Source organism: Lycorma delicatula, chromosome 2 (genome assembly GCF_047948215.1).
Source record: "Lycorma delicatula isolate Av1 chromosome 2, ASM4794821v1, whole genome shotgun sequence".
NCBI classification, from domain to species: Eukaryota; Metazoa; Arthropoda; class Insecta; order Hemiptera; family Fulgoridae; genus Lycorma; species Lycorma delicatula.
Window position 1 is genome coordinate 132,299,690 of NC_134456.1, and position 18,027 is coordinate 132,317,716.

General features: G+C 29.6%; 1 protein-coding gene and 1 long non-coding RNA gene across 2 annotated transcripts in view; one reads left to right on the forward strand and one right to left on the reverse strand.

Annotated features, from left to right (window-relative positions):
* Positions 1-18,027, reverse strand: part of LOC142320255 (uncharacterized) — a 521,142-nt gene that overhangs the window by 252,482 nt on the left and 250,633 nt on the right. The window lies entirely within an intron of this gene.
* The window catches only part of LOC142320254 (neuroligin-1-like), a 289,299-nt gene that overhangs the window by 216,503 nt on the left and 54,769 nt on the right, over positions 1-18,027 (forward strand). The window contains exon 7 of the mRNA XM_075357956.1: positions 9,166-9,317. Within this exon, the coding sequence (XP_075214071.1) occupies positions 9,166-9,317 (152 nt within the window). The remainder of the gene's footprint in view (positions 1-9,165; positions 9,318-18,027) is intronic.

Here is an 18,027-nt window from a genome sequence, read left to right on the forward strand (position 1 = left end):
TTCCGTATATACAGTATAAACGTCTACGATATAATACAAAAATACAAGAAAAAGCTAAGGCCTTGATATTAAAGACTTTACTATGCCATTATTTGCGGTTACTGTTTTTTTAAAATTAGATTTACAATCTACATTTAGATAATGGAGTTTATTTCAACTACGTAATTTAACAAGGAAGGTTAATTATTTTTACGAAAACCCTTTTGTTATTGGTTACACTTTTCTATTATTTATTATTTTATTATTTATTCAATTAAAAGCATAATCAAATACTTAAATTTTTCCAGATTAAAAATACATTTATTTTATTATTTTTTTGCTCACTCACCCTTATAGTTCGGTTGAGCCGTTTATGAGATGTATTGTAATTATCGGTAGTTATTTGTGTTTCATGATGCTTTTTAATCAAGTTCAAATCAATATATAATTATTTTGTGGTGATTTGAGTGTAAATTGTATTCTATATCAATAATAGGATTCTACCTGGTCAATGGGTCTAATTTATTAAAAAAAATCCTGTAACAAATATGGTGGTTTAAAACTGGACAACATCGATCAATCTAAAATACTTCATAACCTATTGTGAGCATAAATAACCTTATTGTCTCGTTGTTTGTAACGATAATTTTCATTCACATATTAAAACAAAGTGATTATTAATGCCGTCATTCATAACTCGCCCTAACACTAAAATTTCTTTGATGCATTACTCTACTTATTAACATAACTTTATTATAATATGTTTGTACAGTCGTAAAATATAAATATCTAACCGGATGTAGCTGTACGCAGATCTAACCGGATTTTCCCAGTTCATCAACGAACTGTGCTATTTCAATGGAATGTGGATAACTAAAAAAATGCCCTGTTATAAAAAAAAAGTTTCATTACGCGCAAACAGAATTGGTATTTGAATGTTATATAATAAAAAATTCTTAAATTTGTTCCGTTTCAAATAAAAATATCTCTAATGATGGTAAATATGTATTTATAATAAACATAAATGTAAGAGCCTCTTCCTCATTAACTAGATGTAGTTGACTAGAATGATGGTAATGAAAAAAAAAAGAGAATTATGTTTTAACTCATTATTTAGTTCATAAAGGTATAATAGGTTTTGTTTCTACTATTGCGAATCTTCTGGAAAATAAGGAAAAAATGTTGCAGTTCTCACGTACGTTTTTACTAATACAGTCGGAAATTAATTTGACACGTTTTAATTGGAAAACTGATAAATCAAAAAAAAAATATAACTAAAAAATAATTCTATTTAAAATACAACCAATTAATAATAAAATAAGCTAGTACAGCATGTTTTTTCTTCGACTGAAACCAACAAATACTACTGCAATGAAAATTTATATGTTTGGATTAGGTCAGATTAAAATATACTTGTAATAAAATATATTTTATTTTTACTGGTATATACTACAATCTTATGGAGTGAAGGCTGTTGTAAAACTTAAATTTGTATACTTTTATAAACTACTTTTATAACATTTACTTTTTCAAGGGAATAGTAGAAAATCTATTAAAATATATGACAACGAAAATTCCATTATCTATTTTTTCATAAATCATGTCAAAAATGTTAAGTTATTTCTCAATGAATTTGCTTTTTTGTATTGTTTTATTCAACTGTAAAAAAAAAAATTTATGTTATTAAATATGAGATTTGAACTTAAGTAAGGTACTTGATATGAATTTTTTTCTGGTTAAAAGTAAGGCATTTATGGATTTCTCGAGTCTAACGACAGTACGGTAAACGAACAACAGACAGGTGATATAGACAATCGTAAAGGGATCTACTAAATCATTTACTTCTAGTTACGTCTTTCTTAGAATACCGCAGTCACATGTCTACTGTTAAGAGCGATCAGAATCTCCCATTAGTCCCAAACCTAACGCTGTTCATTTGGACGGGAAAAGGTATTTCACTTTATATGTTAACGTAAGCCGCAGAACAAGATTTACTACTCTACAGTTACCGGTATTAGAAGCCTCAAATAGAATTGAACAAGCAATTATTTTGCCCGTATGAAAAAAATTTGATTTAAACTTTGTATATTCAGTGTTAGCAACTTTCATGTTACACAAAAGACAACGAATTAATGTGGGAGCGAAATAATCGCGGACTAGGTCATTTCAGGCGTAATCTGGTAGTAACCGTCAGCCAGCTCCAGCCGTGTTAACGTGTAATTTAAATAGTTCTTCCGATGAGTAATTTATACAGAGGTTTAGCCAAACTTAGAAATATCTGCTTTTATAATTGTTTGACCATTTTTAGGGCCTGTGAAGGCGCTGCACAGTCTATCTTCAAGAACTCAAGTTGAGACAAGGTCCTGTTGTAGCATACTTAAACCAGGTTTGAATGTATAGCCTTTCTTTTCTCCTGAGAGATGAAGGCAATCACTAGAAACCGAAATAGAGTTTTTAGTGTTTAGTCTAATAGGATATTACCTACATAAGTTCAAACTTCAGTTTGCTAACACAGTGTACATTTTGACGTTATCTATAAGGAGGAGACTAACAGAACAGATCACTTGATGCCATAAACTCTGTCAATTTTTCCCCAGATGAATCAATGGCTGGTTGTACAGTTCAATTGCGTGCCCTAAGAATTGAGTTTCTGCACGGAAGTATTAACGGAAAACCCCTGATGGTCAGGGTTTCCTGGCCTCTACTGAAAAATTTATTTACAATATGGATAATTACTGTAATTGTACTAAATACTATATTATACTAAATATTATTTTTCGCCAACATTGATATTGCTCTGTTTCTAACTTCTCTTATTATTATTCTGATCGATCATTCGCTCTATTCTGCTACTTTTTTAAATATTTCCAATTTATAGATTGTTTTTTAAAGCGGATAATAAAAATATAACAATTTTATTAATTATATATATTATTAATAAAAATTATTATTTAATACGTTTTAAATTCAATACTGGTATTCAACCTCAGTACTGATCTGGTTCATTTCAACACGCTATTGCACAGAAAATTATAATTCATACATTTTTTTAATATAAATCTAGATATATCGGAGAGGCTTAAATTGAAAAGTAATTAAAATATTTAACATGCAATCCTACAACACAACATGAGTAACTAACAAAGAACTAATGACCGAAAGACCAACTAACGAAGTACATAACATGGTGGACACTGCTATGGGTATTAACACCAACAAATATATAGGTATTGTATTACAAAATATACCAAACCTTACTTGAAAAAAAAAATTCATTAATTAAGCGATGAATAACAACTAAAAATTTTACTACGTGCTGGTGTCAGGGGTGACTCTTTCAACAACCATTTCTCAAACACAGCGAATAAAGTACAATATTTTTTACAACGTCACACAAATATCTATCGAGCGGGAAATAACAGCATTCCTTATCCTTGCCAACTTTCCAGTACAAAACGATTCATATAACAGTGAATGGGAGCCAGCTATTTTACATTCTATTATATATTTTCGTCTCAATTTTTTTCCAATAATTTGTTCCATTATTTAAAATTTGTTGTAAAAATTTAAACGCAAAATCAGTTTTGTTTATTAATAATTTAAATACCAAATTTAAGGTTAAAAACTCAAGTATCAGAATGAGTTTTATTGAAAAAACTGCAGCATTTGGGAGGGTTTTTAAAAATTGTGATATTTAATCTAGAAAATTTTAAAGTTAATTAGAAAATTGCGTAATATATAATTTTCTAAATATAATATTTAACAAAAATTAGTTTTCTATTCTCTTTTCTGGGCATAATTCAATTATGAACGATACAGATTTGTTATTCTTCATGTTTTACACTAAGAGTTAATTAATTTCATATACTTTTATTGGCAGAACAGTAACTCGAAAAATTTGCCCAATAAATTTTATCGTATGCACTATAGGAAACATTATGCAGTATTACTGTTTAAAAGCATCTTCACAACACTACATAACATATGAATAGTACTTATAGAAATAGTTTTAATAGAAAAAATAATCGTAAACTGAGATAACATTACCTTCCTTTCATTTGATTATGGTAACAGCAACAATTTCCGATCACATCTTGGTCTTATCCTCCACAAACAGCGCTAAATGATTCAGAGAGGGAGTTATTCCATCACTATAATGGATAGAATGGAGATAGACTAAGTAGAGCAGGATTTAAACCAGTACCAACGGTAAAGTATAAGGCCGAGAGATACATAGTAAGAGGGATAATACCTTTCTATTCCTAGGTTATACATTTCTGATGAAGGAGGTTAAAAATATCTAGAATAAGACTACTTTTTAGAATAAGTACTTTTTTTTAAATTATGAGTTTTTCTAAAGGTTTCGTGCAATTAAGATAAAATGGTATATTTCATAATTTAAATGTTTATTGTTGGTTAAAACAAACCAATATTTAATATTCTATAATGTAATAAGCATAAACTTATAACAACTGAAAGGCAGAATCTATTGTATCATGTAATTCTATGTCTTCTGCATCTACATATCTTGCTAAGTTTTAATTATTTATATCATTATAGTTAGTTTACCATGAATAAAAAAAATAAATAACTAATGAAATTTTTTTTATTTCAGCGTAATTTATTTTAATATCAAAATTAGAATTTTAAATGAATAACAAGACTGTGTACGATATACTTAAATTTTAGCCCTACGAAATTAACTAATTATTCGTAAACTGCTGTTTCTAAGGACTACAACTACATTCATTTAAACTAATAATTTCATTGGAAAATTGATTACTTTGATGAGAAAAGAATTAATTAAGCATTTCTTTAAAAAAGTGGTATAACTTCGTTTTTAAAATAAAGTTGATGGATACTTTCTTTTTATTTTTTTTCTTACTCAACGAATTTCAGTAGAAGTATAGAATTTGTAGGAAAAAGAAAACCAAACAGTAATTAAGAAAAAAACTTTTAAAATTTCGTAGAGCATATCTGGTTGAATGGAGCGAAACAATAATTAGTAATAAATAACGTTTTTTTTTTCTCTTTATATAACAAATTTGTTCCATTTAAAAATGTTTCCTTTCTTTAAGAAAAAATGAAAAGGAGCTTATAATTTTGTATTAATCCTTTAATATTTATTTCATATTTCTTTTAAACCTTTTTTTTTTCAAAAATACAGTCATTATTTTTATAACTTTCAAATATTATTTTTCTTTCTTTACTTATCTGTAAGTATTTCTTTAGATATTTACAAGTATTTTCTAGAGAATATTTTATAACACATTATTATAACGATCGATTTTAATACTTACAAAATTGTACTCTTATCTCACGTCATTTAAAGCTTTACACTGTCGGTTAAGGTTCATTAATTTTTTTCTTTGATGAAATAAAAACAAGAAACCATTCTCTTTATTCACAACTTTCTTTAATATTATTTTCTGCCTTTAGCCACACAATTACTTTTTATCTCTTTAATCACATGAAATATTTTATTAAAGTTATATATGGAAAATAAAACCTTGTTAATATTAGTGTATGACAATCATCTTGAAAGATTATAATTTTAATAATTAATTTTAGGCTACCTTAATTAACTGAAGAATGAAATAATTTATCATTCACCCGCGGTAATTTGCAGAATGCAGTTGATGCAACTAGTAGAATTATTTTACAAAATAATTTTTCTGATGGTAAATTAATTATTTCTTGGTGTGTTGCAACAAAAGTGAAATAATTTCGAAATGAGTACAAATTTTATACATTTTTACAAAACCAAAAATATAAATTTTGAACAATGCCTGTACCAATTTATATGTAATCGGCTGGTTTTTAGGAATGGTTTTAATCGCTTTTCTGATATTACCTTCACTTAAACTCTTCAGTTAAACGTGTAGTCACACCATCTGACTGAAAAAGTTAGTTTTTTACTTCCCTAATAAATGATTCTCTTTTAACTTACCTTATCATTACCGGTTAAAATAAAACCGGTTAAAATAAAACATTTGGAACTCAATACCTTTTCTTGTTATAAAAATACAGATAAATAAATCAAGCAGATAAATATGTATGTAAAAAGTGATTAAAAATTGCACGGCAATCTCTCGGGACATGATTCTATAGCCAAAAATATAAAAAAAGATTCGTATTAACATAGGTCAGAAAACGGTTTGTTAGCGACTTTCGGTCGAAAAAAATCTAGCCCTGCTCTTTGCAGCCTCTGTAAAATTAAACGGTACTAAAATTCTTGAGGCACAAATCGAGGGATAAATTTGGGATTTCCTTATTGGGTTCGATATAGGAAATTGAATAAAAGTGGTCCCAGACAGCTTACTTAGATTTTTTTTTAAATACGTAAAAATGAAAATTTTTTGTGGGAAAATACAGTAATTTAGGTTTCGAATAAAATAAATTTGCGAATTTCCCAATAAACAAATAAAAATTTCTAGTTAAATTTGTATAGAATTTAATTCTAAGAAAATAGAAGTATATGAATTTAAATTAAACACAAATTTGAAAAGTTCAACTTTAATTAAATAAAAATCAGTCAAACTGGATCAGAAACTGATACGATTTTAAGCATGATAATATAAATAAAAACAAATAGAAAACTCATCAACAACAGGAACAGGAAAAATGAATAAAAAATAGAATAAAAATCATTTTTTTTTTCTAAAATTATTAAAATACTAAAATGGTTCCTTGATAAATCTGCAAACAATTCTTCAAACCAGTTTCTCAATGTAACCGCCATTCTGTTCAAGGCATAGTTCAGCTAGGAGAATCCATGCTGGTCGGGTATCTTAATAGGATAATTATTATTCCTAATAGTACGTCCAGCTTTTATTATACGAAGTCTCAATTTTTATTATGTGCCAATACTAGCGTAATGGACTAATAACTTCATCAAAACCTCAAAGGAAAAATCCGTTGGCTTGAGAACGAGAGATCGAGGTGGTCATTTTACTGGTCTGTTTCAATCAATCCATTGCTTACCAGATGTGCTATTTAAACTATTCATCACACAACGATAGTAGTGTGCAGATGCGTCATCATTAACAAACCACACTTTCATCAGATTTGTTTGCAAAAATTCAACTACCTCTCTCCATTGAGCCTTTTGGTAAGAAAAAAAGACCTATAAGATTAGTATAAGGAGACCACGCCACAACTTAAACGAAAATTACTTTAGAAATGACTTGCAGCAGTTTAACGGTGATTCTCTTCTGCCGAAATGTAGGTGTTTTAGGTAATTTACAATGCCATTTTTTGTAAAACAAGGTTCATCACTAATTTGAATATTACTTAGAAGATCGGAATGATGTTCACAATTTCTGATTTCTTGACAGAATTTCATCCATTTTTTTTTCCAAATCAGGTGGTAATAACTCCAGTAAACGTGTTTAATGGAATGGATATAATTATTGCTTTCGTAATATTCGCCACATACTTGATTGCAAAACATGAAACCGATGTGACAGCCTTCTGGTGCTTGAGGTGGGAAGTAATTGTACCGTATTTAATATTGCTTCTTCAGCAAAGCAATATAAATATAATTTAATCAATTAATATATATATTAATTAAATTATATAAATTAACAAAGGTATTTAATTCTAAATTTAAAAAAGTGTGTTTTCCGACAAAGCTTATTGGGTTTTACCCAGTTTTCTTAAAATGTTGGAGAAATAGGGGTCTGGGACCCATTTTTATTAAATTTCTTAGATCAAAAAATATAATTAAGCATTAAATTTACCCCTCCATTTGTACCCCAAGAATTTTTAGTATGGTGGTTTAATTTCACAGAGAGAGCAGAAAACAGGGCTAAATGTTTCGCGAGCCGAAACTCGGTATCGAACCTTTTTCTAACCTCAAATTCAAATTATTTTATTTGTTTCACTTTTACAAAATTAATAATTAATGGAGAAATCCTAATATTAATTATAATTGTACTCTAAGGTTATGTATTCATAGTCTAGAACCAATACTAACATAGTTTTATAATGCAATTTAATATTCATTACTTAACTTAATTATACTTAATTTATATGATTTATAATCGGAAGTGGGTTTTGTAAAAGATGAAAGATTAGGTGTCCACAAGGGTCTTGGCCGTTTTGTGGCAACATCCCTTTTATATTAATCTTTTTAGTTAGAGTAAGGGGACAAAAAGGAAGCAGTTTTATCTTACATAGGAGAATTAGTTTTGGTTCAATTCATGATTTACTATGGTGGAAACTTATCTTTTCTGCAGTTAAGTATAGAGAAGATCAATCGTCGTCAAATATTTATGTATACTAATAAACCTTTCAACCAGTGCTACCCATTAAGTTATATATATATAAAAATTCTATTACTATGTTAAGACCAATAGTATAAAGCATTATAATTAATTATATATGTAATCATAAATCATGTAATTACATGGAACATACTTTCAGCGTCATCAATATTAATTAGCCATCGTCTTAGTAGCTATAAGAAAATGTTTAGGTTCCTCTACTGGTCTTTATATGATTAGGATGTATGTTATACAATCTAGGAGCAGTACTTGAAAATAACTTAATATAAGTCGTTTTATTTGCTCTGGGGACATATACATTCCTTTTACTTCTAAGTTTGTACTCGGTTATCATACTATCTCTATGACCACTTCTGATAAAGAAAATTTTCATTACTTTATAAACATATAAATAACCTATGAAAATATATAACTTTTTTCTTATTTTTGGCTATAGAATCATCTCCGGAGAGTGTCGTGCATGTTGGAATCACTCTGCATATCTAAATCTCCTATGTTTTCCAGTAGTATAATTATCATACATATACATTGTATGTATGATATCACTGATTGACTAGTATGAGATCAAAATATAAGTTTTGAAGTACATCAACATTCAATTATTTTTGTAGGAAACAATATGTTACATGTATGTATAATGAGTTATGATTATAATTGAAAGAGACAAATTTAATAATACTATTTAAAAGGGTTTTCAGTAAAATCTCCACTGTTCTTACTTCACAATACATTTTATTGCATTATTATCTGAAAATACTAATATAAAATTGTTTTACATGAAATGAATTATCAATAAAATTTACATGATTTTATCTTAATATTTACCACTCCCTATGTTAAGATGTTAATTTCCATAGACTACGGTGTTATTACCGTCACGTTTAACTTTTTGTTACAGAGACTCGGCAGTGTACGTGGAGATGACTTACCATATATATTGGGCCATCCATTAGTCGGTGGAATGCCATTCTTCCCTAGTAATTACACGCGGCAAGATATTACCATTTCAGAGATTCTTCTTACATACTTCGCAAATTTTGTAAAAACTGGGTAAGTCTTAGAATACCATGCTTACCTTTTCAATAACGAAATGTTATAAAATATTTAGTATTATTAAAAAAAAAGAATTTCAAATATTAAATCACGTTTAAAAATATTTAAAATACTTTTAAACTGAAAAATAAGTTATTAACATTGTTTTATGGAGATATTAATTTAAATATACAAAAATTATCGTAATACACTGAATGATTTGCAATTATTTATTTATTTCTTAAACGAATTTTGATTTGTTGATAATGGATTTTTTTAATACAAAAAACATTTCAGAGTAAATTTTAGTTTTAATTATTTTGTTTTCTCGTATCAAATCCACATTCAAAATCCAAAGGAAAGAATCTAACAGAAAATTTAATAATATTTTTCCTTCATTATTTCTAAATATGAATAGTCTTAGATTTTCATTCGGTTCGTAACTTGAATAATAGTTTAAAAAATATGAAATCCTACAAAAACATAAAAGCAAGTAAGTAAAGTAAATAAATATATTAATTCAGATGTTTTAATTAAGGCTATATATTAGCTGCCGGACTTCATGGTTGTCTGGTGCCTTTCATCCGGAGGTCCGGGTTCAAATCCCGGTCATGCATAGCATTTTTACACGCTAGAAAATTGTCATTTCGTCTCATCCTCTGAAGAAATACCTAACGGTGTTTCCGAGGGCTAAAATATATATACCCTATAATAATGAAACAAATTAACAACTTGATCCTAAAATAAGTACCTTTATTTTATTTTATAATATGTGTAAAAAAAATTAAGAAAAAATCTTTAATTTAATATTTCCAAAAATATCAGTTTAGTTCAAACCATCGAATGGTAAATATATTTTTGGGTTAGGCTATTTGATATCAGTTGATGTTGTAGAAAGATTAATTTAATTTTCCTGATTTTATTTTTAAGTTAATGTACTATTAATTACGATTACTTTAGAAATCTCTAATGATTCTTTTAGGGTCGAGTAATGATAAACTACAGACTTATTCCAATAGAAAATGTTTAAATCTCAATAATTATAGTTGTTTTTAAACTATGTATGGCTGTAATTTTAAAACGGAAATATTCAACGAATTATTGCAAATAATGAGTATTTAAGTATCGTCAAATACCTACTCTGCGACCTAACATTGAAAATTTAAATGTTAACCTATTCTAGTAAATGGCTTATTAAAAATACTTTAAAACTTTTTTTATGTTTCTAATGATTGGACTATACTCCGCCGTGGATAAGTAAGTTAACCATCCGAAGTATATTATGTCAATACGCCGTAAAGTTATACCTGAATTGTAGTGATTTGATCAAACCATCAAGTACAACGGTTGCTAAAATTAAATCGACCTTTGAAGATAGATAAATATGGTCGATAATCCTGCAGTAATATGGTGATACTACTGCAGGATTATCGTGTAATATGGTGATATTACTGATAATTATCAAAGTTGTAAATTACGTTAATAGTGTTTCTACCGTTGTTTGTCATACTGGTCTAGAAATTGTGAATGAAAAAAGTTGGCTCATGCAATAGCACTAGCATTAGGGTATCTTAAATGAAAGTCATAAATGGAAAACGTTACAATCTAATTGTTCTTCATGGAAAATAAGTTATTTGTAATGGCAGTAATTTTACTATTTTTTAAACGAGATAAAAACACAATGTTATATTTCATATTATCCCCGTCAATTGCAATTCTGAAGTGATGCTTATCCTCTCATATACAACGTATATGAGACGTCTCTCATTTACAACGTTTTTCTTTGAATCATCAACTTTATTTCCACGTTATCTAAACTTGATTCATCTACCGATAAGTTTGTCACATATTCTAAAATGATAACTCAATCATCTCCTCTTCCTCAACCTTCTCTAAATTCCACCGATTCATTTGACACATTTTCTTCAGGTTTTTAAACCCCAATCTACATTTCATTATCACCAAATTATGGTCGCTATCAATTTCTGCTCCAGGGTAAGTTTTGCAGTCAACGAGTCGATTTCTAAATCTTTGCTTAACCATGATATAATCTATCTGATACCTTGCAGTATCGCCTGTCTTTTTCCAAGTGTATATTCTTCTGTTATGATTTTTAATTTGGGTGCTGGCAATTACTAAATTATACTTCGTGCAAGACTCTATAAGTCGGTCCCATCTTTCATTCCTTTTGCCCAGCCCGTATTCACCCACTATATTTCCTTCCTTGCCTTTTCCAATGCTTGCATTCCAATGTCCAACTATTATTAAATTTTCATCTCCTTTTACGTGTTTAATTGCTTCATCAATCTCTTCGTATACACACTCTACCTCATCATCATCATGGGTGCTTGTAGGCATATAGACGTTAATAATCGTTGTCGGTTTAGGTTTTGATTTTATCCTTATTACAATGATTCTATCGCTATGCGTTTTGAAATATCTCTTCCCTATCTTCTTGTTCATTATGAAACCTACTCCTAATCACCTGACCAAAAGTCGCCTTCCTCTTTCCACCGAACCTCACTAATTACTACTACATCCACATTTATCCTATCCATTTCCCTTTTTAAATTTTCTAGTCTACCAACCTTTTTAAACTTCTAACATTCCACGCTCCGATTCGTAGAATGTTATTTTTTAGTTTTCTGGTGACCCCTTCTTTAGTAGTCCCCACCCGGAGATCCGAACGGGGTACTAGTTTACCTCAGGAATATTTTACCAAGGAAGGAGCCTCCATCAATGCTATATGAAAATGCAGAGAGCCACATTTTCTTGGAAAAAAAGCAGCTGTAGTTTTCCATTGCTTTCAGCTGAGCAGTACTCAGAGGATTGAGTGATATTGATATGGCCGTTTAAGTCATTGTGACTCACGCCCCTAACAACTACTGAAAGAGCTGCTGCCCTCTTTCAGGAATCATTCCTTTGTTTGGCTCTCAACAGATACCTCTCCGATATGGTTGCAACTTCGGTCCAGCTACTCTGTATCCCTGAGCACTCAAGCCCCCTCACCAACGGCAAGGTCTCATGATTCATAGAGGAGGAAAGGAGGAAGAGGAAGTAAAGAAGATTTTTGAGGAGGACACCACAAGAGGTCTGAGTAAAAAAGATAAGGTAGAAAATGTAGAAGAAGAATAGGAGAATGTTAAAAAGGAAATTCTTAAATAAGCAGAAGGAATGAAAGAGGAGACCGACTTATAGAGTTTTGCACGAAGTATAATTTAGTAATTGCCAACACCCAATTTAAAAATCATAATAGAAGAATATACACTTGGAAAAAGCCAGGCGATACTGCAAGGTATCAGATAGATTATATCATGGTTAAGCAAATATTTAGAAATCAACTCGTTGACTGCAAAACTTACCCTGGAGCAGACATTGATAGCGACCATAATTTGGTGATAATGAAATGTAGATTGGGGTTTAAAAACCTGAAGAAAAGTTGTCAGATGAATCGGTGGAATTTAGAGAAGCTTGAGGAAGAGAAGGTAAAGAAGATTTTCGAGGAGGACATCGCAAGAGGTCTGAGTAAAAAAGATAAGGTAGAAAATTTAGAAGAAGAATGGGAGAATGTTAAAAAGGAAATTGTTAAATCAGCAGAAGCAAACTTAGGCGGAATAAAGAGAACTGGTAGAAAACCTTGGGTTTCAGACGATATATTGCAGCTGATGGATGAACGTAGAAAATATAATAATGATAGTGATGAAGAAAGTAAAAGGAACTATCGGCAATTAAGAAATGCTATAAACAGGAAGTGCAAACTGGCGAAAGAAGAGTGGATTAAAGAATAGTGTTCAGAAGTGGAAAGAGAAATGAACATTGGTAAAATAGACGGAGCATACAGGAAAGTTAAGGAAAATTTTGGGGTACATAAATTAAAATCTAATAATGTGTTAAACAAAGATGGTACACCAATATATAATACGAAAGGTAAAGTCGATAGATGGGTGGAGTATATTGAAGAGTTATACGGAGGAAATGAATTAGAAAATGGTGTTATAGAGGAAGAAGAGGAAGTTGAGGAGGATGAAATGGGAGAAACAATACTGAGATCTGAATTTAAGAGAGCATTAAAAGATTTACATGGCAGAAAGGCTCCTGGAATAGACGGAATACCTGTAGAATTACTGCGCAGTGCAGGTGAGGAAGCGATTGATAGATTATACAAACTGGTGTGTAATATTTATGAAAAAGGGGAATTTCCCTCAGACTTCAAAAAAAGTATTATAGTAATGATACCAGAGAAAGCAGGGGCAGATAAATGTGAAGAATACAGAATAATTAGTTTAACTAGTAATGCATCAAAAATCTTAACTAGAATTCTATACAGAAGAATTGAGAGGAGAGTGGAAGAAGTGTTAGGAGAAGACCAATTTGGTTTCAGGAAAAGTATAGGGACAAGGGAAGCAATTTTAGGCCTCAGATTTATAGTAGAAGGAAGATTAAAGAAAAACAAACCAACATACTTGGCGTTTATAGACCTAGAAAAGGCATTCGATAACGTAGACTGGAATAAAATGTTCAGCATTTTAAAAAAAATAGGGTTCAAATACAGAGATAGAACAACAATTGCTAACATGTACAGGAACCAAACAGCAACAGTAACAATTGAAGAACATAAGATAGAAGCCGTAATAAGAAAGGGAGTCCGACAAGGATGTTCCCTATCTCCGTTACTTTTTAATCTTTACATGGAACTATCAGTTAATGATGTTAATGAACAATTTAGATTCGAAGTAACAGTACAAGGTGAAAAGGTAAAGATGCTACGATTTGCTGATGATATAGTAATTCTAGCAGAGAGTAAAAAGGATTTAGAAGAAACAATGAAAGGCATAGATGAAGTCCTATGCAAGAACTATCGCATAAACAAGAACAAAAAAAAAGTAATAAAATGTAGTAGAAATAACAAAGATGGACCACTGAATGTGAAAATAGGAAGAGAAAAGATTATTGAGGTAGAAGAATTTTGTTATTTGGGAAGTAGAATTACTACAGATGGACGAAGTAGGAGCGATATAAAATTCCGAATAGCACAAGCGAAACGAGCCTTCAGTAAGAAATATAATTTGTTTACATCAAAAATTAATTTAAATTTCAGGAAAAGATTTTTGAAAGTGTATGCTTGGAGTGTCGCTTTATATGGAAGTGAAACTTGGACGATTGGAGTATCTGAGAAGAAAAGATTAGAAGCTTTTGAAATGTGGTGCTCTAGAAGAATGTTAAAAATCAGATGGGTGGAAAAAGTGACAAATGAAGAGGCATTGCGGCAAATAGATGAAGAAAGAAGCATTTGGAAAATTATAGTTAAAAGAAGAGACAGACTTATAGGCCACATACCAAGGCATCCTGGAATAGTCGCTTTAATATTGGAAGGACAGGTAGAAGGAAAAAATTGTGTAGGCAGGCCACGTTTGGAATATGTAAAACAAATTGTTACGGATGTAGGATGTAGAGGGTATACTGAAATGAAACGACTAGCACTAGATAGGGAATCTTGGAGAGCTGCATCAAACCAGTCAAATGACTGAAGACAAAAAAAAAACCTCAATCATATCAGCGGGATCTGTAACCAGTCTGAAACACGTATATAATACAAACCATTTACCGTTCTTATATCTACCTTATACAATGTTGAAGTTTACGTTGATTATTTTTATGCGGTTAAGTTTATACAGTTCTCTAACATGTGGGTCGGACAATAAAACAATCGATTTAAATACCAATAAGAGGTTGTCTTTTTTCCGTAGAAATTATCCGTAGTTTACAATGTTTTATTATTGAACTTTGTGGAAAGAATTCTTTTTAACAGTTTCTTTATATTTTGAATGTACGCTCTCATCTTTCAACTCTTAACATCAAGTAGCAGTATTCAAATAACGGTTTTTTGTTTATTATTCGTATCCAATCACGTATTATATTACATGCTTAGAAAATGCAAATTTATATCGGAGAAAAAGTCAATTTAAAGTTTTGTGCAGTACTAGTAAGTAAGAGAATCAATCTACATCGAATGAGTTGCAGCTATAACTTAACAAATAATCCGTGCCCGACTACAGATCCTGCATAACTAAATAACTCATATAATTACTTATACAAGTTGTATAAATACAATATAAGTACAAGAGTTGCCTACATAATACACACCACAACAGGGGCACATCTCTACCGCAAAAAAATATAACCCCATATCGATGTGGTACTTTCTTCTTTCTGTTTAGCCTCCAACACCATCGGAATGTATTACTTCAGAGGATGATATGTATGAATGAAGTGTAGTCTTGTACAGTCTCAGGTCCAAAATTCCTGAGATTTGTAGTTAATTGAAACCCGACCACTGGTATCGAAGAACACTGGTATCTACGATCTAGTATTCAAATTCCTACAAAGGTAATCTCTAGTAAAGTTACCTTTACTGAAGATGTATATGGTATTAGAGGAAGTTTAATGAATTTTAATTTTATTAGCCCTCGAAAATTGTCAAAATAAACATCCACAAATCATAAATATATTCCTGAGCTTGATATCTTGAACAAATATACATTTCGTTACAAATTTCTACAAATTACGCATCATTTCGGTTTAAACTACTTTATCTAAACAATTAGCATTTTTCTGTTTCTTGTAGCACTCTCATTAACTGAAAAATATTTTTATTTTTTATTTTTTATTTAACTAATATTAATATTAACATTAATAAAAAAGAAGAAAGAAATTAGAAAAACCCTCAAAAAAGTAAAAAAATAAGAATTAAATCAAATTGAGTATTTTAAACTGAAAAATATAATATATTAACAAATATAAAAACGCACTGAAAAGTAAAAAATAAAATTATATAAATATCTAATAAATAAATGTGATAATTATTAAATTTTAAAATTAAAAGTAATGGCTATATTTAGTTAAATAAAATCGTGGCGCAGTTTTTATAATTTATTTAAAACAACACATCATTTATTTTTACAGCAATTAAACTTCATTTTCATTTTCAATAACGACGCGAGGAGGCGGAAACGTCTGCTTGAACCTCTCCAGTTGATCAAAAGATATAGTTGCAAGATTTGATTATAACTAAAGCAAGTTAAATAAAAGCTTATAAATAAAAAGTTTACTATGTTGTTTTCATAATTACATGGTGGATTTGAAAATTTCGAGTAACTGCAGCTATAACGCGGAAACTTTCAATTTTTTCTTAACGCGGAGCTTGACAATTTGTAATCTTAGAGCGGGTAAGGAAAGATGAGCTATAAAATTTGTTTAAGAGATATGTTTTATCTGATTGATCATTATTTTGCTGAAGTTGTTTTAAGCTAGATTTTTTTTACGATTTTGTAGTATATTTTTAAATAATTAAAAAAATTTTTTTTTTTAATTTCACCGCCTTTTTTCTGTGTAATACACAGAGTAACTACTACTGATTGAAACTTTAAGTTCTATCTCTCACACATTTTAACAACCATTTTAACATTGCAAACAGTAATATTTATTAAAAATGTTTTTCTAACGTTAATAGTTAACTGAACTGTTGTGTTGTTATCAACACTAAGATCAATAAAAGTATCGAAATCGATTCTGTAGATACTTTATTTGTATCGCTGTTTTATTGGTTGCTAAAATTCTGTATAATCACTTATTGCAAGCAATTAGCGAGCACATTATTGTAAACAGATTTACGGTTAAATGATTCTTGAAAATCCAATTCATTCTGTTTGAACGTTTCAACGAATTGAAGTTATTTCCGATCAGATATTTGACAGTTTTAGCGAACAATTTGGTGAGACAAAGAACCGGATTTTGTTTTATGTTTTCCTGCGATAAAATATTCATGTATTTTTTGTTTGTATTTTTTTTATAATACCATTGTAAATTATATGTACCCTATCGAGCGTTGTTAACGTATTATTACAATTTTAATTTTTTGTATAAAGTCACACATGTGTACTACTGTACACTTGACTGTCGAAAAGAATTCATATATCTTTTGCTGGTATACGGACAAAGACAATTTGTACAAAGTTTTGTATCTAATGTATCTGACGGTAACCTACACTTGTTTTTTCTCATCGAAACCGAAACTGCTTTCACTTACTATCTGATTGTGTTTAGTTATAGATACAGTTGTCAACTGTCCAATAAACCATCTTTCATTGTGATTATTTACTAGATAAAATGATTAGCTATATAAAATTTTCTTTTCAAAATGAATTGTCTGTTGTATAAAATAATAATGATTATTAATATTATATTCGTTAAATGATATTTTTCAAACTTACTTTTTCAAACTTAAGAATCTTTCTGAAAATAATTAAGTAACAGTTTCTCATCGGTTTTCTATTGTAAATTAGAATTTATCTCTTTCTAAGAGAAATTCTGGAAATCTGAAGGGTTTCTCTTATAAACTTATTCTTTAGAATGGCTGTTTTTTAACTAATTATTAACTAAAAATAGGTCCCTGAAAGCACATAGTTTTTCAGAATTAAAATAATCTCTATTTTTATAGTTAATTAATTTAAATTATAATCATAATATAAATTAGGTAATCAGTGATTATGGCATAGCAGAAACCCTCATCTAAATTGTTGATAGCAGACATTCACCCAACATTTGCACTTTAATCTGAATTGTAATCAAGAATTTTGAAAATACATTACATGTGACTTTGCACGAGATCGTCATACGCTATGTATAATATTCGACCATTTTGAGAGTGATTTTACTGCAGTGACTATGT